The sequence below is a fragment of the Protopterus annectens genome, chromosome 7.part1 (assembly GCF_019279795.1).
Source record: "Protopterus annectens isolate FY-2018-M chromosome 7.part1, PAN1.0, whole genome shotgun sequence".
Taxonomy (NCBI): domain Eukaryota; kingdom Metazoa; phylum Chordata; order Ceratodontiformes; family Protopteridae; genus Protopterus; species Protopterus annectens.
Window position 1 is genome coordinate 160,367,149 of NC_056740.1, and position 25,848 is coordinate 160,392,996.

Consider the following 25,848-nt stretch of genomic DNA (forward strand, 5'->3'; position numbering starts at 1 on the left):
TGATATTGTGCTAGAGTTGAGTACAGTTTGATCGTGGCTTTAGTCTTGTTTACCTCAGTGTCATCCCCGCCTTTATAGAGTTGAACGCCTGTTCTTGTATTGACTTGGTTTTTGTGTTGTGGGCTCAGCAATTAAAATGTCTAAGGATACGAAGGAGCATAAACCTTCAGGATTTAATAAGTGTTCAAAATGTGGGTGCAAAATGTCCATAACCGATGGACATTCTATTTGTGTCTACTTCTTAGGAGCCATCCATCTGCAGGAATCCTGCAGCTTTTGTCATGCTTTCAGCTGTAGAGTTCTCCAGAGAGAAAAAATAAACTAATCTTAAAGGGACTTTTGAAACCCTCTTTTGAAGATGGTATGGATTCGGCTTCCCGTGGCAAGTCTAAATCTGGCAAGCCAAAAAAGAGATCTCTGGCTCTGTCAGCTTCATCGGAGCCTCCGGAGAAGATGACTAAAACTGCATCGACCTCCTCAGCTCCACTGTCCTCGGGGCCGCAGGAAGGATCGATATCTATGGAACCGGCGTCGGCTCCAATTGTATTGGAACCTCCTAGAAGCTGATCACCTAGTATCAAACCTACTTCTCCTGAGAAGAGATTGCATTCTCCAATCCTGTCCTCCAAATCCTCCAGGACCCTTTCAGATGTGGATGTGGATAGGGTGGTTCAGAAGCTCCTTCAGTCACCGGTTTTGGCAAAATTGTTTTCGGCTCCGACCCAGTCGGCTCCGGAGCCCGTCCCGACACCTTCTTTGATCATTACTCCTCCGAGCGCGTCTCTGTATTCGGAGCCAGAGTGTTCCGCGCCGCGTGATGTTTCTAGGCCAGTTCCGATGCCCCATTCGGCTCCATCGGTACCGACATCAGCTCCAACCCCGTCAGCTCTGTCATCGGGGTTCGGGACTCGGGACTCTACGGTCGGGCCCGAGGGGGACATCTCAGCACTTATTTCGGTTCCGAGTCTCCCTCTCTGTGCTTCGGCTCGGGGAACTCCGATTCCTGTCATGACCTCAGAGACTGGTCGCACCCCGGACTCAGGGGGGCCAGCCTTCGAGGCTATGCGGACTGCGCTGGCCAGGTCATCAGCTACATCAGGCGGGTTGGTCACTCTGTCCCCCACCACTCCGGTGAGAGCTTCTGTTCACCACCCATCCATGGACAGCAGAGCACCAGAGCCTAGGGATACCCCCACGAGTGGTCCCCAAATTTCTGAGGGTCCCTCAGAGTTGGTGCCTGAGGAGCCCCCCAGAAAGAAAACGTGCAAGAGGAAGCACATAGACTCCCAAGACGAGTCCCTCACCTCTGATACTGACCTCGAGGAATCGGAGGGGTATCCCAAGTCATCCTCTGATGATGTTTCCTTCTCCGACATCCTGGAGATACTGAAACAAAGAGGTGACTGGCCTTCCAAAGCCCCTTCTGATGAGGAGTCAGTATTCCTTAAGGCTTTCAGTGCTCAACCCTCCGCCTCCTGGGTGTCTCCACCCTTCTACGAACTCCTTGACATGATTTGTCGAAGAGTGTGGGAGAATCCTGATTCTGTGGAGCCCATGCCCAGGCGTCCCAACAAATTTCTTTCCACCCCCCCCAGGGCAAAGACTTTCTGTCTAAAGGTGTCCCTGTAGATGCCATGGTGGTGGCGGCAGCCACCCTGAAAGAAGTAGCAGAGTCTTCTTCATTCGTCCATCCTCCTAACAAGGAGTCTAGGACCATGGACCGTTACGGGAAGCGTACCCTCTCGTCAGCGACCTTTACCTTGCGGTCGCTGAATTACTTATCTCATTTCACTCGGCTCCAGAGAGATCTCCTAAAAGAGTTAGGAGATACTCTTGCGGGTAACTTTCCTGAGGCGGTGGCTCAGTCGGCTAACGCCCAGGTCTCTACCCTTAACTCCATTGTCAGCTCATCCATGCGGCTCATTTCGTATGCAGCCGAGGGAGTGAGTAGGGCAGCGAGCTCAGGGGTCGCCCTTAGGAGGCAAGCCTGGCTGCGCCTGTGTCACTTTGCGGAGGCCTTCAAGTCTTCCTTCACTGACGCCCCCTTTGATGGTTCCTCCTTGTTTGGGACCAAAGTGAAAAACACCCTCACCAGGTGCAAGCAAGAGGGAAAGACCCTGTCTGCCGTAGGGGTCCGTTTTTCCCTTCCTTATAGGCCTTATCTCAAGGCCCAGCAGGGGGGGGAGATGTGGTTCAAGAAATCACAGAGGTTTTTTCCTGCCACACAAGGTGAACCCCCCCCCCCCCTCCAGAGGCAGGGAAGGGGGGTTATTCAGGGAGACGTCGCCCCAGAGGCAGAGGGGGCCCTCACAATTCAGGAGACCGTGATTCCTTCTGTGGTTCTCCATACTCTCATTCCTGAGGGTGTGCCCGACTGCGCTTATCCGGAGCCAGTCAGGGGTCGAATTTCCTTATACCCGGAAGCTTGGGCAAGAATTACCCAGGACCGATGGGTATTACGGATAATTTCCAGAGGTTACCTCATTCCATTCTCTTCAGTACCCCCGCCAATCAGAAAAATCCCGGACATACCACCCAGTCAAAAGGATCAAGCAGCCTCAGAGGTCTCGCAGCTGCTAGAAAAAGGAGCTATCCAACGTGTCCCCTCAGACCAAATCAGATTAGGGACTTACTCAAAATTCTTTTTGGTGCCAAAAAGAACAGGGGACCTGAGACCCCTACTAGATGTCAGCCAAGTCAAGAATCACGTACACAAGTCCAAGTTCCGTATGGTCACACTACAATCGATTCTCCCATTGTTGGGAGAGGAGGTATGGATGTGCTCCATCGACCTCAAGGATGCTTACTACCATGTCAAAATGGACAGAGCATCCAGGAGTCACCTACGCTTCCGGCTGAGAGCCAGTCACTTCCAGTTGTGAGCCCTGCCCTTTGGTCTCACCACAGCCCCTAGGGTGTTCACCAAATGTATGGCAGTGGTGACGGCTCACTTGAGATGTCAGGGATTCCAGGTGTTTCCATACCTGGTTGACTGGCTCCTTACCGCCCCCACCAGGCATCAACTAGTTCAAACCAGGGACGCTACCATCAATCTAGGTCACCAGTTGGGCATAACAATAAATTGGGAAAAATCTTATTGCCCTCACAGCATGCCACCTTTATAGGAGCAGATTTAGACACCATTTGAATGCGAGCATTTTTACCACAAGAAAGGATCACAGTATTACAACAACAAATACACATGCTGATGCCCCTGAGACAAGCAAAGGCAAGACTGATTCTCCAACTCCTAGGGACCATGGCAGCAACTATCATGTTGGTTCCTCTAGCAAGATTACACATGAGACTTCTTCAGTGGCTCCTCTTTGTTAATGGTCTCTCCAAAGACTCCCACTATCTCATCCCATCTTACTTCCGGACAGGTGCAAGCAGGACTTCCATTGGTGGTTGTGCACCAACAATTTGAATGGGGGAAAGCCCTTCGTTCCACCCGTCCCTATTGCCACGGTGACCACGGACGCCTCCCAGATGGAGTGGGGGGGCATTATCTTGGCAGGACAGTCCAAGGCACGTGGCAAGAACACGAGATACATTTGCATATAAACGTCCTGTAGATGAGAGCAGTGCTTCTTGCGTTGCAGGCACTTCAGAAGGTTCTTCCTCTAGGGACAATTGCGATACACACCTGGTCTTCCGCTCTGTGCAGAGAGGCTATGCGAGTGTGGCATTGGGCAATAGCTTCCCAATGGTTTCTGGTGGCAACGCACATTCTGGGGAAGTCCAACGTAATAGCGGACAGGCTAAGCAGAGCTATCCTGATGCCTTATGAGTGGTCCCTGAATCGCCTGGTTGCAGAGCGAATCTTCATATGGGGTCAGCCTTGCTGTGACCTTTTTGTCAGCCCTCTCAATGCGAAATGCAGCAACTACTTCACTCTGATCCCCCCACAGGGGGATCAACCAGGGACACTCTGGTTCACGATTGGCCCTCCGGTCTGCTTTATGCTTTCCCTCCATTTCCCCTGATGTCAAGGGTGATTCAGAAAGCGCAATCCTTGGGAAGCAGAATGATTCTGATTGCTCCACACTGCCTCGTCAAGTCTGGTTCCCCTTTCTTCAACCATACATTATGGACACTCCTTGGATTCTGGACCCTCAACCAGATTTACTGACACACATTTCGGGACAGTTCCACTCCTCTCTGATGACCCTCCGGTTGACAGCCTGGCTACTCCACTTCCATCGTTAGTCAGACATCATAATTTTTCACCGGAAGTGGTCCATATATTATCGTCCTCTCAAAAACCATCCACTTGAAAGATTTATTCTAGTAAATGGAAAAGGTTCTGTATCTGGGCACACACCAGAGGCATTGATCCTTACACAGCTCCAATAGATTCAGTTCTGGAGTTCTTGTCTATGCTTTTCTATCAGGGGTCCGCATCAGCCACCATCAAAGTTCAGCTGGCGACAATATCTAATTTCCACGTAGCAAATGAACCTAGTCTCATGGCACACAGACTATGCAAAGCATTCCTTAAAGGTACTCTGTTGCTTCGTCCTCCAGTGTCCAAACCTATCATGCCCTGGGATCTCAATTTTGTTCTACAAGCCCTTACTTTACCACCGTTTGAGCCTGCAGCTACTTGTGAATTAAAATTCTTGACATGGAAAACAGCATTCTTAACAGCAATCACGTCAGCGAGGCGGGTTTCGGAAATTCAAGCCCTCTCCATCAAACCCCCATATTTAATCTTCCATAAAGATAGGGTCTCTCTTAGACCAAACCCCTCGTTCCTACCTAAAGTGGCTTCCATGTCTAACATGAGTCAGTCCATTGAGTTGCCTGTTTTCTTCCCCCACTTTTCTAACAAGGCAGAATTTAGATTTCACCAATTGGATGTACATAGACAGTTACGCTTCTATCTACACCGGACAAAAGATATCCGGAAATCTGACCAACTCCTTGTCTCCTTTTCGGAAAACCGAATGGGTTCTCCGATATCCAAGGTCATGCTGTCTACATGGATAGCCAGTTGTATCTCTTTCATCTATCAAGCAGGAGGTAAAAATCTGCCATTTCCAGTCAAGGCACATTCTACCAGGGCTGTTTCTACATCCACAGCCTATCAAGCTAGATTGTCAATAGATGATACATGTGCTGCAGCTACTTGGGCTTCTACTCACACTTTTGTCTCTCATTACAAATTGGATGTGGTATCCAGGGGCAGGTCTTCCTTTGGCTCCACAGTTCTCAGGAGTATTTTCCTATGAGCCACCCAGGATGTAGGTGCTAGGGACGCTATTCCACGGGTAAGAATGTAGGTGTGATAGGACTACATAACATCAAGAAGTTATGTACTCACCATAACGTTCGATGTATGTAGTCCATCTCGCCTCACATTCTTACTTACCCTCCCACCTTCCCCCTTCCTGGAGGATTTGGAGGTTAGGTTGTCATCTACAGAGTCCCCTTGATTAGCTTATTTTTTATGTGGATGTGATGTGTATATGGAGTACAAATGATTTTCGCAGCAAACTAGATCTGGGGATATGGAGCAGTGCACCATGGGATACCCACTTAGCCCAGCGATGAGAGACTTCGAGCTAGTAAAATCGGCCGAGTCGGAGCCGATATTCGGCTCCGAACCCACGGGTAAGAATGTGAGGCGAGATGGACTACATACATCGAACGTTATGGTGAGTACATAACTTCTTGTTTTTGATGATAGAACTTCATGTATGTATTTTATGTATTAACAGCTTTGTAATTGTTCTCTTCTATACTCAACTTTGTTATTATTAACAGCTTTGTAAATCCTTCAACTGTGTTAGTACTATACTTCTGCATGCAATCAATGTACTATTATACAATTTTCTGGAGCTTTTCTTCTCGGGTCTCCACTGAAAATGGGCCAAAAGCCCAGTTGGACTAACCCGGTTAACAAATGACAATAAATAAATAAATAAATAAATTCCATGCCACAAAACTCAAAGTTTTTCAAGTCTGGTCCTTGTGGCAGAACCTGAGAAATGGCTGAAAAGTTTCATCACAAACACTTCCACATCATAAGGTAGTTGTGCTGCACCTTTTTAGGCTGCATTATGAATAATGTGGGCAACACAGTTAGCCTTCTGGAGTGACGGGCACTTTTCTTTTAATCTGGTATACACAGCAGATTTCTTTCCATAGTTCACACTGGTGTTATCAGCCCCATATGCTGAAATGCTGTTCCCGGGCAAGCAGTAGTTTTACATAATGTTCAAAATCTGTTGTGATATAGCCTGGGCAAATTCATCAGGATCTTCATAGAAGTCCAAAAGACCATTCACCACCCTTTTTTCTTTGGAAAAATAACTCGCTACAAATATAAATAATTTTGTTTCCCTTGTTGGAACCTTGTGATGATAATGCAAATTAATTGCCTGGTTTCTAAAGGTCATGCAGGAGGCATTCCACTCAGTGTAGTCCCAAAAACATTTTCAGCAGTGGCTTTAGCCTTGGTTCTTCCACAAGATAGTTTTTTTTTTTGTGATGTCCAAGTCGCTGTACAACTGGCTGCCCAATATTACTGTAGAGTCCAAACTGTTCTAGGAAATATTGTGCTTAAAAGCATGGAATACCTCAGAAGCTTCTGCTGCAATGATCTTAAGTTCTGGCTCCTCAAGGTTTGTATTCCTTGCCCACTTTGTCAGTAGGTGACTGGATTTTGCTTTACGAATAGCAGTCTTATGTTGTTCAGTTGCTTTGTGTCATGCAACATTATTTCTTCCACCATGGTGACTAGGAATTCCTTTTTGCAGTACCTGCAGAATGCTTTTACATCATTGCATTTCTCGATCCAATCGAATTCCATTTTCCAAACATCCTGCCACTTCCACATTCACTTGTTGGCAGTAGACTGTGCTCTTTCCTTTCCTGAATCTCTACTTACCTGATATGCAACATATTTAGCAAAACATTGTTAGTAAGATGGAATAATATAATGGCATGTGAAAGAACTGGCTAGAAACATTTTGAAAGAACTGACACCTGAAAACCATCATAAAAACTGGTCCTTATGGCAGAACCTGAGAAGTGGCTGAAAAGTTTCATCACATCATCTGAAACATGAAGCAGTTTGTAAAGTAGTTCTTTGACATAGATTCACTGAAAACCTAAGGAATGACGCAGAAGGGAATTAACATTATAAACCATTTTAAAAGGTAGAATAGTAGAAGACATAATGGGGGGGGCATTTTAACCATTGACAACCTGACCTTAACACAGCTTGTAGAACACCAAATGCATTATGTTTACCACTGAATATGCCCCCGCCCCTCCAAAAAATAGTTATACACACATTTTCACTTTAAATTACTTCTTGCAAATCATCACTAAAAAACTCTAAAATGAATTAGAATGCACAGCAGATCTCATAGACCCCATCTGCCTCTGAACACAACTAAGAAAAAAATAAATAAACCTATAGCACTAATATACCAGCACAAAGATGCAATAAAGAACAGGCCAAACAGCAGCACTGGCCATAATCACATTATAATCAAAGCAGTATTTTTTAAACTTATTGAGGACAGCATTAAAAACAAAATACACACATTTCCACTTATAAAAGCAAACTATCCTGAAACAACAATGACATGTTTTAGCACAATTCCAAATGCACTACGTTAACTTCTGAACATGCCTACCCCCCCAAAAAAAAATAAAGTTAAGCATTTTCCCCTTTAAAAGCACTTTTTGAAAGACATCACTAAACAGCTAGTCTAAAATTAATTACAATGCACAGCAGACCCCATTTAGCCGCAAACACAGCAATTAATAAGAAAAATAAAAATAAACTATAGCAGTAATTTACACAGCACAACGATACAGTACAGAACAGGCCCAAGTAACAGCAGCATGGCCATATTCCCACTATAATCAAAGCAGTACATTTTAAACTTATTAAAGACAGCATAAAAATAAAATACACACATTTCCACTCATAAAAGAAAACTGTCTTGAAACAGCCACAACATGTACCTAGTAGAATATCAAATGCACTACATTTACCTATGAGCATGTCCCCTCAAAAAATAAAAAGTTATACACACATGGACATTTTCACTTTTAAAAGTTGTTTAGTGGTGACTTGCAGGAACTATAACACTATAAAAAGGTACCCAAAGCAGTTTATCTTACCTTCTTGAAGACAGCATTAAAAAATAAATTGCACTCATTTCCTCACAAAAAAGTGAAAACTGTTCTGAAACATTTCCACGTGTAAAAGCAAAGTACCCTGAAACAGCCACAATAGCAATAGAAGTATATCAGTCACACTACATTTATCCGTGAAGACTGCCCCCACCAGAAGTAAAAAAATGCGTACACACATTTTGGTTTTTAAAAACTAATACTTCCAAATCATCCCAAACCACCACAGCAATTACAGATTAAATTACACATGCACTCTTTTTATACCTTTAAAAACTACTACTTGCATATCCGAAAATAACCACTACACAGATTTAAATACTGTACAGTGCACCCCATTTACCTGTAAACACTAAAAGTTAAATTGAAATAAAACTCAATATTCCCATTTTAAAAAGGTAGAGCCATAAAATACTATTTGTACATAATTACCACTACAATTATAGTCTTTGCTGGGCTAGTTAGCTACTGTGCTGGAATGGATGGCTGGCTTCCTGGCTGCTGGAGTGGCTGGCTGGCTGGCTTCCTGGCTGCTGGAGTGGCTGGCTGGCTGTGACTGTTGAAGTGGCTGGCTGACTATGGCTGCTAGAGTGGCTGGCTGGCTGACTTTGGCTGCTAGAGTAGCTTACTGGCTCTAGCTCTGGCTGCTAGAGTAGCTTGCTGGCTTGCAGGCTCTGGCTGAAAAAAACAAAATAAATCCTAGTCGCTAAGTGCTAATAAAAAGCCACTCTACAGCCGCAACCTTTGTAGGGCTTTTCCTGGCTCAGTCCCTGCCCCCTTCACAAGTTGCAGCCAATTGCTGCATGATTTACAACACCTGGACCTAACAAGGAATAGCCCTGCCTGTATGTCCGGGTTGGTGACCTAACCAAATTGCCGTGGAAAAAAAACTGATGTTTCTGTGGCTTTTCTGTGACGATTCCAAGCAGCTGAAAAGCAGAACTTTTAAAGTCCCACTACTTTACAGAGCGGGCAACAGGATGAGGTAGCTGAACCCATGAGTGTTCTGCTGATAACGGAACAGGTGTCATCCGTGGCCTTACATGGAAGTCATCACCTGACCTTCATGTATAGCTCCTTGCTGTTTTATGCATGATTCATTTTTGGTCAGCTAGAGAAGTAGCCCAGAATGTCTTTGTATTCCCCATAGGCCCTACCTTATTGCTGAATATAAAATATTAGAATCCTGATTAGCTGACTTGTAATTGCTTACTCATGGTAGTGCTTGATGATATATAAAGGTGCCAGTAGACCAGAGAATAACAAGTTACAAGTAGAGCATGGAAGAATAATAGGGCAGTAGAATGTGTGTGAAACAGTTCTGTATAATGTAAACAAAACAACAGTTACAAAGCTTTTGATCCAAAAGCAAGAGTAAAGGATATGAAAAGCTTGTATTAAGGAGGAGTGCTAAGAGGACCTTAAAGCAAATGATGCATTAGATGGACAGATGTTATAATATTCTATACATAGGTTGCACTGTATGCAATATTTCAGTTTATTCCTGCATTTGTAATTTTTTTTTTTTTTTTTCTGTTTACAGAACTGTTATTTGGTGCTTGGACCAAGTCTCGTCCTGACCCCAGAGATGAAAGAGAGCCTGAGTTTGCCCCGCCTTCTTCTTACTATAAGGAGCAAAAGAAACAGAATTTTTCACAGAAATGGAATAAAAATAGGACTGGCCATTTTTTTTGCACAGGGCAAACACAAGGTTCACAGCAGCATGAGTACCAGTTGCCGAAGACATCCACACAGACCTCTTCAAAGCAAGGACAGACACCAGCATGCCAGAGTCTGGATGACCTGCTGTCATATTACAGACACTCTTCCTAAGAGATATTTATTTTTTTTCTAATAGGATGATGGTCTTCTAGTGTCATTCGGTTTCTCTTGTCAGAAACAAAGACAATGCAGTGTTTTTCTAGCTTCTTAGCTTGTATAAACTGTATATACTGTTCTGTCAGTAACACTGAATCTGTGAGTAATGAATTACTGTGACTCGAGTATGTCTCAAGAGTACTTGTTTTTCAGAATATAGTTTCTTTCTACATCATAAACACTGAAGCATGAAAGATGGTGCATATAGAGGGACTAGCATACTTGTTTGTAAATGAGGTTAATCTGTATCCCTCTACTAGGAAAAACATTAACTTTTTAGTCCATCAGCAAGTAATTTACAATTCAGTACTAAAGTTTTCATACAAATGTACAGACCATAATTAAAATATGCCCCATCAGTGGGCTGTCTTGTGTAATGTAATTCAGGATGATAAATAGGAAAGAAATGAAGCTATTTAGTTAAAATAAACATTTCCCACTGCAGTTAACCTTCAGTCACATCCTGGGTGCCTTTCCTCCATCTCTGTAGCCACTCTCACCCTGAGGTAATCATAGAGCTTATATCACCTTTCAGACCAGGATTTTTGTATATACACTCCTAGTATTTTGCGGGAATTGGAGTAGAAAATTGGACATCTTGGTGTTGTGCTGCCCTGGCATCTAAAGATTTGTGCTTTAGACCTACCCTTTCCCATCATTTATATCTGGCATGCAGTGGCATCTGTGTATTTTACACACTTGCTGACGTATGCAAGCATCTTCTACATGCCTGTCTTTACTTCTCTGACTTTTTCGCTGCCTGAGCAGAACCACCAGACTGTCCAACTACTAGGAATTCTTCCCACACCCCCTCTAAGTGAGGGAAAACTGTTCACTATAGCTTAATCCACCCTCCTCCATGGCAATCCTGTTAGCCCCTGGCTTGCTATTCCTGCCTGTATAGTGGATGAAAACTCTTAGGTTCGTAGGTTGGTACTGGGCTATCGGCCCTAAGGCTTATGCAAGCTTAGCCATAACAATTCCCTGGATATTTCTTCCCACAATATTTACTTCTCTGGACCCCTGTCTAGCAGGGCGACTGACATGATCCCCAGGGTGAATTTCCTATCTCCCATCCAATCATCAAGGTTCCTTTTGAAGAGGGCCAATGAGGCGCTCTGCTTGACATGTATGGGCAGTCTATTCCAGAGTATGGGGAGTCTCTGGGTCAGGAACCTATCCCTCCAGCATGTTTTGTTCATTGTGATGACAAGGTTTAGATCCCTGGAGCGTGTGGCTCTGAGAGATTGGGATTTCTTTAAGTGGAGCATGTCCAACAGCTCAGGGTTTGACATGGCCTTGTATGGTAAGCAGAGATCGCCTCTGAGTAGACGATATGCCACAGAGTATAGCTGGAGTTTTTTTAGACGGTCAGCATATGGCATGTGATTCTTTTAGTGAGGTATTTCTGTGGCCTTTCCAGTTGTTGCAGATGTCTTGTGAGGTACATACCAAACGGGGCATTATACTCTATAATGGGTCTAATGAGGGATGAGTACAGTGGGACAATGACCTCCTTTTTTCTGGATGAAAAGCCCTTAGTGATGAGGTGTGCCACATAGAAGGATTTCTTGACTGTTGTGGCGATGTGGTTATGGAAAGTGAGACCACTGTCCACCTGTGTCCCTAAGTCTCTCATCACACTTTTGATGTTTAGTGTCCTGCCACCTATGTGGTAATTCATGGGTGCATGTTTTTTTTCCAAAGGGGATAACTTTACATTTCTTGGCATTATGCCTGAACCCATGGCTCTGGCACCAGGCATCTGTTTCTGTAAGGCCCTTTTGTAGAATATCCACATCATTTGGAGATTCAGTAATGGCTCCCAGTTTGCAGTCATCTGCAAACTTTGTTAGCCAGAGTCCCTTAGTGTTGGCCTGTACTTCAGAGAAGTAGATGCCAAACAAGAGTGGTCCCAGGACTGAACCCTGAGGTACTCCACTTGTCACTTGTCTGGAGCTGGATTTGGAGTTGGCTACTTTTACAGTCTGGGTTCTGTCAGTAAGCCAGTTGGCAACCCATCGAGTGACGTAGGGATTTATGTTCAATGTAGTAAGTTTATCTATGATTCCAGAGTGGGGGGTGGTGTCGAAGGCCTTGGCAGGGTCCAGATAGGCTGTGTGGGCCACCTTACCCTCGTCCACAACTCTGGAGACTGATTCGAAGAAGTCAGTCAGATTCAGGAGACAAGATCGGCCCTTCACAAACCCAAACTGGGTGGGGTCCAGTGTTTGAAGGTTGCCAATGTCTTTGTTTATAAGTTCCATGATAATGCATTCCATGCCCTTGCAGATCAGGCTTGTCAGACTGATGGGACGGTAGTTCCCGGGATCCAAGGCGGATCCTCCCTTGTGGAGCAGGATAACTGTAGCTATGCGCCACTCAGTGGGCACGAAGCCTGAGGTGAGGATATGATTAAACATGACAGGTGAGGTGCCAGTTCATTTTGTAGTTCATGTAGTACACAGCCTGGGATGTCATCCTCTGAGCAGATTGAACACATTGCCATTAGAAAAGGAATGCTTGCCTCATCTATTAGTTTCTCAATGTCTTGCATAAGATGTTAATAAAGTACAGATAATTAAAGCTGTAAGGTCTAGCTTTATCATACACTCCTGATTCTGACTGCATCAGTTTTGGCATAATTTATTCATCTGAGCAACCTAGTCAGCCACACGGTATTATCTTGTTATTTCTGAAAAGAGACACTTCTACTTAGTAAGCTTATCTGGTTAACAGATGAATATAATAAAATAATAACAAAGATGCAGAGTATGTAACCTCAAAAGTGATTTCCTTGATTCCATATCAAGAATTGCCCTAGGCTTTTCTCATGTGTGCTTTAATTTTCTTTCTGGTTTGTTCCCAGAGCCACTTTAAAAAGGCTTTTTCATGTTGCCACCAGTCTGTGGAAGAAATTGCTTCCTGATATTACCTCTGAACCAGAGATCGTATGCCTTTTTCTTTAGCCTGCACATCTTGCTTTGAAGGCAATACCCTCGTGGACTTATGTCCACTGTGTTATTTAGAGCCACACCTTTATAATATTCTGATTTTAGAAGGTTTGCATTTCAGAGGCAAAATTGTTAACTGTGTTGCCACTCCAAAAAAGGACAAAAATCTGTGAACTGTTTCCCATAATTAGATACATAAACAGTAATAAGGACGTAGAATTAGGGTACACTTGCTGTTGCGAGTGTCTCCTTTTACCCGAAATACAAGGATAGCAAGCACCAAGGTGCTGTATTAACTTAAACATAAAAGAAGTATATTGGAACAGATTCCAATAATGCTAGCCTTGTAAACCGTGTTGGTATCAGAACTCGTGATTTTAGGATAAAAAACAAAAATTGCAGAATATCCCTCTAAGGCTTCAAAATGAAACAAAAAACTTGTATATTTATTCTACAGCTAACAAAAAAAAAAAAGCGTTTCAGTTTGTAGATTTCTTTTAATCCAGTATCGTGATAGGTGAGCGTATAAATCAAAACTTTAATAATAAAGTTTTGATTTATGAGCTCCAAAAACCAAGGGGTTTACCGCCTGCCCTCCTATCTTCTTGTGGTACACAGGGCTTGTCTTTCCATCAACTGCAATTAACTGAGACCAGTCCTCTGGGAAACCCTTTTAAAGCACTGTATTCTACTGCAAGATCTATCTGTAATAAGGTTTGGATTTTTTCAGATCTTTTGCAGTGTGTTGACCATGTGTTTATTATCAAAACCTGGCTAGATGGTAATTTTGGCCCTTGCTTAGCAAGGCTGGGGGTGATGTGGGAATTTGTGCTAGGATTGGACTAAGGCTGGTACAGGTTGCCACTAGAGATACTACTACCGTCAAACATATCCTGGTTGCAGGTGCAAAATACAGGGTTCTCCTCATCTATCATCCACCCGTTGTGTGATGACACTACTTTTAAGAGTTCACTGACGTTCTCCGCAGCTACACTGTTAGTCATGAGCACATTTCGATGCTCATTGACTTCAGTGTTTGGGTCGAGGATGTGTCATTGGCTTTTAAAGCTAAAGTAATTACCTCTGCAGCTCACACCTTGGGTCATACATTGGACTTCATGTTTCATTTGAACTTGATGTGAGATGTGGTGGTTGTACCAGTCTCATGGTCTGACCATTTTCTGGTCTGTATTGGTCTTGAACTTCCCCAGCTAAGTCATCCAGTTAATGAACTGAGGTTGATGAAATCCACAAGACATTTTACTCTGGAGCATTTTTCATTTATCATCTGTCATTTCTACCTGGAAGGTAGTGCTGAGTCTGTAAATGTTTTGGTAGGAGATTATGATAGATCTCAATCCTCATCTCTGGATTCTCTTGCCTCAACTTTGATCTGCCCAGTTTCTGCTCAGTTAGATTATAAGCTCTGTCTTCTTCATAGGAAAGGGTGCAGGTTGGAGCATCAGTGGCAGTTGCTGGTTCTGTGAAGTGGCAATCCTGAGTTGGTGGGACATCATTCCATCTATGGTCTAGTGATCACATTAAAAAAAGGTGGCCTATCCATCCAGAGAGATCTCTGCAACATGCTGTCAGCTAGCTGCAGTCTTCCTTATAAATAAAGGGTTGTACAGCCCAGCCTGCCTAACCACCATAAAAGCTCTGTCTGAGTGCGAGTCTATTGCATGTTTCTTCTTCAGCAAAGTTACCACTATGACAGCTGCCCTATCACTTCTAGACCCCATGGATACTGCTGTAATGCCAGCCTATCCTCTTATTTCATCATAGATGTAGTTTAATGTACCCATTTAAGAGGAGTTCATTTCTGTGGTCTTACGTCTATGACCAACTACTTGTGGACTGGATCCTTGTCCATTAAAATTAGTTACAGCTAGTCATGGTGTCCTGAGTCCAGATATTTTTCAAATAATGAGTCTGTCATTGAGACTTAGGATTTTTCCAGTGGCTTTGAAGGAAGCAGTGGTCATCCCTTCTCTCAAGAAGCCTACACTTGACCCTAATATTCTTAATTTTTGCCCAGTCTGTAAGCTACCATTTTGATAAGGATATTGAGAGGGTTGTTTTTAAGCAGCTGCAGACTCATCCTTTAAATAATGAATTTATAGACTCATTTCAGTCTGGGTTTTGCATGCATCACAATACTAGAGCTGCCCTCATCCCTTAATTATTACTTGGAGTCTCAGCACCTTAAGTGCCTCACCCAAATAAAGATGGCAGACACTTCAACCCCTGATGTCCTGCCCATTCAAAAGAAAAAAGTTTGAGAGGCCTAAACCTGATATTATAGCTACCCAGTTGGACTTGGACATACCAGCAGAGGTCTCAGAACCCGTAGTACGCCTGATACCCGTTCAGTCTCCCACTACCACACCAGAAGCCGGTGTGGCACCTGAGGTCCTCGTGTCCAAAACAACTGAAGCTACTAATAATGGTGAGAAGGGGGCATCCCTGCTTAATTATTTCTGAAGGACCCAAAGGCATACCATAGATCTTCATTAGAGAGGAAATTCCTGGATCGTTCATCGAGGTTTGTCAGGGGTTGGAGCCTCAGTGGTTAGTCAAAGTAGATGTCTCACAGAGAAAAGAGAAACAAAAGCTAAAAACATTCCAGCCCTCACATATTCAAAGAAAAGGAATGAATAGATTTATCACAGAGGCTGTTTAAGGCCATAATGGCTCTCTGTCCACTATCCTTTTACAGGGGTTGCTACTACTGTTTCCCCTTCCGCTCCACAAAAGAGACAGACATCTCATCTGAAGATGAAAAGGATGAATCAGATTCAAATGAGCACTCTCTAGCATATTCATCCCTTAGCCATTCACGATGTCAAGTGGCCCTAAATAATGAATATTCCTTTTCTCTTGACTGCCTGGTTGAAGAAGCTTCTTACAGGGAGTGCCATACACCAAGCTGGTTCCTCTACCAAGTCTTCTAAATATAAGTGCCCTGATGGGGTCCCTTCCTTTCTTTTTCTTCCTTGTAGTTTTTCATGTCATGCCATCCATGAAGGGAAATGTAAGTGTGGGAGATAGACTCCCTACAAAGATTGATATGAGAAGTGTCTTTTTTTGTCCGGGTGCTAAGAATGACCATATTCAGTGTGATATCAGTCAGTTGTTTCTCCCTAAGACACTCTGCAGCTGTTTGTCTTCCCTTACTGTTTATTTGGAAAACCAGAGTCTGAAATGATTGACTCTGGGCACCTTGGCTGAATCCACCTGCCTCTTAAGAAAAAACTTAGACAAGGACATACTGAATTTGCTGCTGCTGCTGCTTTTGCTGTCCAGCCTCCACCAGGTGTCTCCCTCGGGTCGGATGAAGAAACTTGAGGATCAGCCGGTATTGATATCAGTTCCCTCTGCTGCAAAACAATTGGATGCTGACACGAAGCTGGCTACTTGAATGTCCCCTAAGGCTGTGCATACATCTGGTACAGATGTGGAGGAAGAGGAAACACGGCTGATTATATCTGAAAGGCCTAGGGGATTTTCCAAAGTTTAGTTAGAGAAGAGGTGCCTGGTACCCTCATTGAATAAAGGCAAGGGTCTGAGCCTCCTAGATTTGTCAAGGCAGATGTTCCTTTAAAAAAAGGAACATAAAACCAAGCATGTGGCTACTGTGGCTAATGATCCTCACAAAGAGTGGCAGGACTTTACTCAGAAGCTGTTTAACGTCCTTATGGCTCTGAATCCCCCACAGGTATTGTCTGTCCCTGCTGCTGCTCCCTGGTCTTCCAACCTAAGAGACTTAGGGATTCTGATTCTTCTGAGGAGGAGTTGGATTCTGGTGAAGAATCCTTAGCGTGCTCCTCACAAATACACAGTTCTTTGTCTTTGTGGTTTGATGAAGAATATACCTTGTCCCCTGATTCTTTTGATTAATTATCCTTTGGGGGATACAGTGGTCCATATTATGGAACACTTTAAGTGGGATTGTTTCCAAGTCTCAGATATTCAAAAGTGATATTATGAACTCTTGCAACTGGACTCACCTGGACCTTCTGCAGTCTCTCTTGTCTTAACTGCCCTTTTGGACACATTTACAACAGTTTTTTTTAGGCTCCTGACTCACAGTCTTCGGTCCCTAAAAGCCAGAATGATTCTGTCCCTGTCTTCTGAGTTCTGCCTCTCGTGTAGATCACTGTTCCATTAAATGCAGCTGATGCCTCCTCTAGAGCAGCTGTATATGGTTTTGTCATGAGGAGATATTCCTGGTTGTGCCCATAGGCTTTACCTGATGATATTAAAAACAAACTCTTAAGTTCTCAGATAATCCAAGTCATTTTCCCACTGCTGCTACAGATTTGTATAAATCCCTGCAGGATAAGGGTAAAGTTATGCAGGACCTAAAACAAATTTTTGTTTCTACTCTACCCAAGTTCCAGAGGAACTGTCCTTCAAAATCTTCTTTTGTCCATATGCAACCTAGAGAATTTGCTATGAGTAAGAGAGTTTCTAAGCAGATTTTCCAGATAAACCCACTCAGAGTTCTAGAGGCAAAAAAACTTTTCCTCATAAATCTGCCTCTGTCTTGACATCCAGCCTCCCCTTCCCCTCTGGCCAGATTTTTCTGCACTCCAGTTAACCCTTTCCTTCCCTGTTTGTCAGCAGATAACCACAGTTGCTGGATTCTTTCCATTGTCCAAGAACATTATTTTATGGCTTGGCCTTCCTCAGCCCCATCCTTGCCAGCTTCTTCATAGGTTCATAGGTGTGTACTAGGCAAATGGCCCTGGAGCCTATATAAGCCTAGCCCAAGAAGATTCCCTGGCATCATGCCACCCAAAGTTAGTTCCCATTGCCCCTGTCAAGCAAGGCCACTGAAGTGATCCCCGGGGTGAACTTCCTATTGCCCATCCACTTGTCAAGATTTCTCTTAAAGAGGGCCAGTAAAATGCTCTGCTTGACGTGAATGGGAAGTTTGTTCCAGAGTATGGGAAACCTCTGGGTTAGGAACCTGTCCCTCCAGCATGTTCTCTTTATTGTGGTAATGAGGTTTAGGTCCCTGGAGTGTGTGGCATGGAGGGATTGGGATTTCTTTAGGTGTAACATATCTAGCAGCTCTGGGTCAGACATGGCTTTGTAGGTCAAGCAGAGATCGCCTCTGAGTAGGGGATAAGAGACAGAGTATAGCTGGATTTTTTTTTAGTCCGTCCGTATAGGGCATGTGTCTGAGGCCTAAGATCCTTTTAGTGAGGTGTTTTTGTGGCCTTTCCAGTTGTTCTAGGTGTCTAGTGAGGTACATACCAAATGAGGCGTTGTATTCTATAATAGGTCTAATGAGGGATTAGTAGAGAGGGATTATGACCACTTTCTTCCTGGATGCGAAACCTTTTGTAATGAGTTATGCCACATAGAAGGACTTTCTGACTACAGTGACAATGTGGTTATCAAAGGAGAGGTTGCTGTCAATTTATGTCCCCCGGTCTCTTATCACACCTTCGGAGTTTAGTGGACTACCACCTATGTCATAGTTCATGGGCACCAAATTTTTCCCGAAGGAAATGACAGTGCACTTTTTGGCATTGAGCTTAAGGACATGATTCTGGCACCAGTCACTGGTGTCAGTGAGGCCTTTTTGTAGAATGTCTACATCAGTTGGAGAATCAGTAATGGCTCCCAGTTTGCAATCATCTGCGAACTTGGTCAGCCAGAGTCCCTTTGTGTTGGCTTGAACTTCAGAGAAGTAGATGCCAAACAGGAGAGGACCTAGGACCTATCCCTGTGGGACACCACTTGTAACTGGTCGGTAGTCACACTCTACTTTCACAGTGTGGGTTCTGTCAGTGAGCCATTTGGCAACCCATCTTACGACATAGGGGTTTATGCCTAGTTTAGTGAGTCTATCTATGATTCCTGAGTGAGGGATGGTGTTGAAGGCCTTGGCAAGATCTAGGTAGGCTGTGTGAACTACCTTGCCCTCATCCACAACTCTAGTGACAAACTCGAAGAAATCTATCAGGTTGAGCAGGCATGATCTACCTTTCACAAACCCAAACTGCGTGTGGGGTTCAGAGTTTGGAGATTCCCTATGTCCTTATTTATAATATCCATGATGATGCGCTCCATAGCCTTACATATCAGACTCGTCAGGCTCATGGGGCGGTAGTTCCCATGGTCTTTAGTCGCTTCCCCTTTGTGGAGTGGGATGACCATAGCAGTGCACCATTCGGTAGGAACAAAGCCTGAAATGAGGCTGTGATTGAACAGAGTACTCAGGTGTGGTGCTAGTTCACTTTGTAATTTATGTAGAACACAGCCAGGGATATTATCAGGTCCCATGGAAGCTGTATTCTTGGCTTTGGACAGTGCGGTTTTTACCTGTGTAGCCGTGATAATAGGGACTTGGCATTCCTCAGGTATTGTGATAGGCCCTTTAGGGAGGTAAAGATTCGAAGGACGCTTACTTCCATATTCCTATTCACCCTTTGTTCAGAAAACTTTTACATTTCTGTGTTTCTTCCTCTCATTATCCGTTCTCTCTTCTGGCTCCAGGGGTGTTTACAAAATGTCTCACCCCTGTGAGTAGTTTTCCACAGACTTCAGGGAGTTCGAATATTCCCTATTTTGGACGACATTCTGATTCAAGCCCACTCTCAGCATCTCCTGCTTAAAACTCTACACTTCACTGTGCTTCTCCTGTGCAGTGTGGGATACTTCCTCAGTCTGAAAAAGTCTGTGTTGATTCCCTCAGGACTAGGTGTTTCTGGTTTACAGGATTCAGACCATCCCAATGTTGGCTGATCTTCTACATCCCAAGATCCTCTCTTTGACTGCTTATTTCCAGTTCTTCCTGCAAGGCGATTTCTCTGAGCCCTTACGTACATGACATCCACCATTTGCATGATTCTTTTTGCCAAATTCCACATCAGGAAATAGTGGCATCTCAAGACTGCTTGGCTCCAGCACTGCCACCCTCTTGAATTTCTAGTTCCTCTTTTGCCCTGTCTCAGACTCAAACTCTGTTGGTAGATTTAGCAGATCTCCTTCAATTCAGGTCTGGGTTTTAAGGTTTCTCTTCCTACTTAGGTACTGTACACTGATGCTTCTGATTGAGGTTGGGGAGCTTCCTCCAACAACCTGAAAGTTCAGGGTCTTTGGTCCTATCAACAGATGTCAGATTACATCTGTTTCACGGAAATGAGGGCTCTACTTCTAGCTCTTCAGGCCTTTCACTGCTTGTGGGTCCCAGTTTCTCTAAAGTTTTTACAGACCATATACCACAGTCATGTGTTACGCCAACGAGCAGGGGGGGGCACAAAATTTTACCCTCTTTACAAGCTGGCTTTTCAGGCTTGAGATTTTGCAATCCACCATCACGTGGTTCTTCAGGTGGTTTACATCCCTTAAAAGCACCAGATTCAGACTCTCTGAGCAGATCCAGGTTACATCCTCATGAATTGATGCTTCACAGAGAGGTATTTCTGGACATTGTACATCAGTGGGGTATCTCTAAAGGAAATCCTTTTGCCTCCCCTCTAAACAACTTCCCCAGTTCTGTTTCAGAGTTCCAAGTCTGCTGGCTTGGAAAGTGGACACCACTTATTTTTCTTAAAAGGGGATGCTCCTGTATGTCTATCCTAATCTTCCTCTGCTTCCCAGTGTTTTGCACAAGATCATGTGGGACATACCCAAAATCTTCTTGCTGACTCCCTTTGGGCCCAGAGAGCACTGGCTCCTCCTCCTCATGTTTCATCTCACCAGGGGCAATCATCACATGTTACCTCACAGGATGGATCTTCTCACACTTGTCCATACTTCAACCAACACTTTGGGTGTTAGGGTTTTGATTCCTTTTAGGCACCAATTTTCTAAGGATGCGATTTGAGTTTTGCAGAAGGCCAGAAAACCCTATGTGGCTAAATAGAAGAGATTTTCAAACTGTTGTCTCAAGCATGACCAGAATCATTTTTCTGTGGGAGATCCCTGTGGTCCTTTCTTATCTGTGTGAATTGTTTAATACAGGTTTGGCATATCCTTCTGTTAACACACATTTCTTAACCATTTCCGCTTGTCTGCTGCCTCTGAGTCCTCCTTTGGCTTCTAGTTTTGAAGTCAGACAATGCCTAAAATGCATCCTTCATATCAGGCCCCCAAGAAAGCCTGTTCCTCCTTCTTGGGACCTTAATTTTGTTCTTGAAAAGTTGTCTCATTTCCCTTTTGTGCCTGTCTTTTCTTCCTTGCAACATTGTACTTGGAAGACTGTACTGTCGGTGGCTTGTACTTCTGCCAAGAAGTTTTCTGAACTGCAAGTTCTCATGGAGGTTAATCCTTTTTGTTTTTTCACAAAGAAGGGTTGTCTCTTCATACCAGTCCTTCTTTTATGCCCAAAGTGGTTCATGATTTGTCCTTGAATCAGTCTGTTCATCTTTCCTCCTTATTTTGATTATCCATAGTCTTCTAGTGAGAAGGTACTACACACCGTGGATTTGCATAGATGGTTCGTATATTACTTGGATAAGACAAAATGCATCAGAAAATTGGAACAACTTTTTGTATCTTTTCATGCCAGGAAATTGGGTTTGGAAGTGTCTAAGCAAACCATCTCCTCCTAGATCTCCAAGGCTCTTTCCTTGTGCTGTTCTTTTCATGGCAAGCAACTTTCCTCTTCTGTTTGTGCTCATTTTTGAAGGGCAGTAGCCTCTTCTGTTGCTTTTTTCAAGTGACTGGTTACTACATCCATCTTGTTAGCTATTACTTGGCCATCTGACCACACTTAAACCAAACATTGTAAGTTGGATGTCATTTCCAAGCCAGGGCAGGATTTGCTAGGGTTATCCTTCGTGGATTTGTGGAAGACTCTCTTCTGCCTTCCTCTTCCCTTACTATACAGTAGCTTTTGTAGTCTCCCAAGAGTTTAGAGTACTGCAACAGTGACAAGGAAAGACATAGTACAGTTGTATAAGATCTTGTTATGACAGTAGATGTCATATTTTTCACTGTTGCAGTATTTGGTCCCTCTCTCCTGCCCCCTATTATTTTCTGTTGCCCTATTGCTGACTGAGGGGTTTCCTATTACATTCTTATGTTATTCTATTTCCATTCCTGGATGAGCATATTATTGTTTGGGTTGAACGACTGGTCATTGTGGCTGTCTTCCTTCCCTCCCTGCTCCCCTTTTTCTGATGCTTCTGCCTTTTCTTCTCATGGACCAAGGAGTATCACTTTTTCCTGCCTCTCCCATCTTAGCTGACCATTTTTTTCCTCAGGTCTCTTCAGGCTTACTAGCTTGGGGACAGTGTGAGGATTTTTGCTCATGCATCCATTTATGGATCCTTACATCTGCTGGTTTAGGTTATATGTCAAACGTATGACTCTGTGGTAGGTTTTGCCTTTGGTACCTGAGCTGGACATCTGGGTGAGCTAACCCAATAATTTTGAATACTTCAACAGTAATCAGTAGGACATCTACTGTTATGGTAAGTTCTTACACAACTGCACTTTCCTTTCCTCAGAACAAAATGACAAGTGTGTGTTCCTTATTTGATCATCTTGATCCATACATTTATATAGCTCTAGTATTTGGTTTAAATTGTACACTTTCAAAACAGAGGTTAAGATAATACAAGCTACTTTGAAAGATTCCTGCGTCCATTCTCTTGTAAATCACATTTTCTATAAATGGGCAGACTTGTTTTAAATTGACAGCAGAGACATGCAGAAAGAAGTTTAGGAGGTACAGGAGAATGGTAGATGAAAGTGTTAATATATTGCAGAAATCAGAACTTATTTTCACAAATGCGTGAGTTTATGTTAAAGTTGCATTTGAAATGTTTGCTGGACTTTTGGTTAGAGAACAAGTCCTTAGCAGTATGCCTGAGAACACAAGGATTTGCTTGACAAATCAGAATTGTAAACGCTCAGGAGATGGGGAGGAAAAGGGCCCTTTATGTAGCTAGCAGGTCACCACTGCATAGGAGGAGGTCGCAGCACTGTACGTGGGTATAAGGGAACCCATGTTCATAGGTAGGTACTAGGCTATCAGCCCTGGGCCTATGTAAGCCTAGCCAAAAAAGTTCCCTGGCTTTCTCCACCCAAGAAAATTATTTATGTAAGGCAGCCTACGCCATCTCAGAAGGTTGCACAGCAAGAACCCATAGTTTCGGTTACAAGCCCAATTTTTGGAGGTCGGATGTTTCAAGTGTAACCAGATAGGACATGTACAGTCTCATTGTCCATTAAGATAGGGGAGAGCAAAAGTCTCTGGAAGCATCAATCAAGGCTAATACTGTGACAGTGGTTGATTGTTTAGAGGAAGGAGGCTATTACCAAAAAGGACACAGCCTCAGATACAACCACAGTCAAACCTACCATGGTCAGACAAGAGCACTGCCTGCCTTGGCAGTCCACTACAGTTAGAGCCTTAGGTGGAAAACCTTCTGAGGTACTTTTGGCCAGATTCTCTGTAAGCTGAGAAGGGGGCCAAGGTTCAAAGCAGGTGGCTGTGTTTGAGGACATTCCTGATAATGTCATAACAGGGAGACTTTGACAATATGGTGCCTTGTGTGCATACTGTCACATCCACCAAGGCTTGGATGTAAACTCTTAGGGATATCAGGCGGTGGAGACTCAGCTGGAGCCCGCAACTCCATCTGGGGCAGGTGATGTGGCAACTTCAGAAGGATGGCTGGTCAGTAGCAGTGACCTGGGTTCCAAACCACAGCAAGGGGACATACTGGGCTTCCCTTGGAAGGTAGTACTTCTAGGTAAGGGGTAGGTGATAGTAGTCAGCCAGAACATAACATCACTGGTAAACAGTATCAATTGTTTGTTGGAAGGGGAGCTGAGGAAGGTTACAAAAGAGGAGTTGTGGCAGGCTCAGCTGTCTGACCCTATGTCTTGAGGGAGGTAACCAAGGAGGCTGCAGATGCTCAAGGACAAAGTTAGGCCATATACCTAGGCAAAGGTTTGTTTTATGGGGAATGGACTCCCAAATCAATGCTACAAAGAAATAATACAGCAGTTGGTAGTACCCAGGGCTTACCAACTGATATTTCTTCCCATAGCCCTTACTATTTTCTTTTTGAAATTCATATGAGCATAAAGTATAGTAAAAGAAGGCTCACACAGCATTTTTATTGCCCTGGGATTGCAAAGGATGTAAGAAGGTACTGGATGCTGTTAGCAGTGCCAAAAGGTTGTCAAGGTCTGACAGAAACCCAGGGTTGCTTTCGTGCTTTTGCTTGTCATTAAGAAACCATTTCAGATGGTAGCTGTGGGTATTGTTTCACAGTTAAGGTGGATTTTTGTCTGTAGGCATCCAAAACTGGTTCTGTCTTCCAGTGATGCAAAGAACATGGTAGATTCTTTGCTGTGTCGTGTTACAACCCTGCTGTAGATATATATAGCCTCTGTAAAAAGGTGTTTTGATAGACTAGTCCCAGTCACCCACCCAGCCATGTTTGCCACCCAGTTTTGCATGCCACAGGCAATAGCATCTGGACCTCAGGGGCAGCTAGATAAAGACAAGACAAGGACAGCCTGTTTACTACCCTGCTGTGGATATAGAACTTCTGTAAATAGATGTTCTGATAGGTACTTTTCACATTTCTTCACATCAAGGAGTGATGCCTTTGCTATATTTGTACAAGGCATGCTCACTGTATTGAGGATGTAGTCAGTAGCAGTGTGTATTAGATACTGTAGTATAACCTGTCATTCATTAAAAACTGCATTATCCATTTTAAATAGCCTAATGTATCTCTTCGTAGGTAGCTTTTAATATACACCTCTCACATATTTGGATGTTTTATGCAAGCCCCTGCTATCGGTACTTCACTTTTTCTCTGTTTAACAGTTCCCAAATAAGCAGTACATTGTGTTAAACCATCCCTAACCTCAATTCTCTTATTTTTTTGCCTTATTTCTATGTACTAAAGTATTGTTAACAGTGCCCCACATAGCAAGTGTGAAAAACTTTTCATTAATTCACTGCTTTATATAGTAAAGTGGAAACAATAGCTGTTACACACACTTCCCTTCTTTTGGCCCAGTTGACTGATATTCTGAACGCTCACAGAGTGCTTTGAGCTCCTCAAAACACTTCTCACAAGATCTGCTCCTTATGGACTCTTAGAATCCATAGGGTCCCCTGTGGACTTATCCAAAAGCAGTGTGCATGTCTCATAAGTGATATTTGTAACATTCAGAGTGCATTTTTTTAACAAATATAAGCCTGAAGTCACTTGTAAGTAACAAACTTAAGTGTAGTAAACATCCACATGCATGAATGGATGTTATATTAAGCTGTTAGACTGCAGTTGAAGCAGGCCAGTTCAGGAACCCAGGTTTTTACTCTGTGCTGGTGTTTTCTGCATATGTATTCCAATCTTTGCTTATATTTGGCTGTTTCTGAAAAGATACTTTCACTGTTGTACTACAGTAACCAGTTTATCAGTCCTCAGGTACTAATTACCTTAGTCTGCAAGTATTGTTTGGATGTGTTTGAATAGTGTTTGTTGAAGCATTCTTCTCGTATGCTATGCTATAGGAGTAGTGCTGCAGTATTGCCCTTGCTGTTGTATTGAGTTTATAATCATGTATACAAATTGAAAAACATGAGGTCTATATTCTGAGTAAACAATCCAGCAAACTCTCGTGTTATTTTATGTTTCTGGGTTTGCAGAATATCCCAACTAAAAAAAAGTAAAAAGGTCACACAGACAAACCAGTTAGTAAAAAGTACAAGAAAAAACTAGCCAAGCTAGAGGTTTCACTGTGTGATACCTTAAACTCCTGAAATAGAGGCCCATGAGATATAATCAAATGTTTCAGCTGTATGGCGTCCGAATGTCCATGACTTTTTACTTTTTCTGCAGAACCATGGCTTCTGAGATGCCCT

At 43.5% G+C, this 25,848-nt stretch overlaps 1 protein-coding gene across 1 annotated transcript in view; it reads left to right on the plus strand.

Annotated features, from left to right (window-relative positions):
* The window catches only part of CCDC174 (coiled-coil domain containing 174), a 1,254,027-nt gene extending 1,243,867 nt beyond the window's left edge, over window positions 1–10,160 (plus strand). The window contains exon 11 of the mRNA XM_044078610.1: window positions 9,701–10,160. Within this exon, the coding sequence (XP_043934545.1) occupies window positions 9,701–9,990 (290 nt within the window). The 3' untranslated portion in view covers window positions 9,991–10,160. The remainder of the gene's footprint in view (window positions 1–9,700) is intronic.
* The last annotated feature ends 15,688 nt before the right edge of the window (window positions 10,161–25,848 follow it).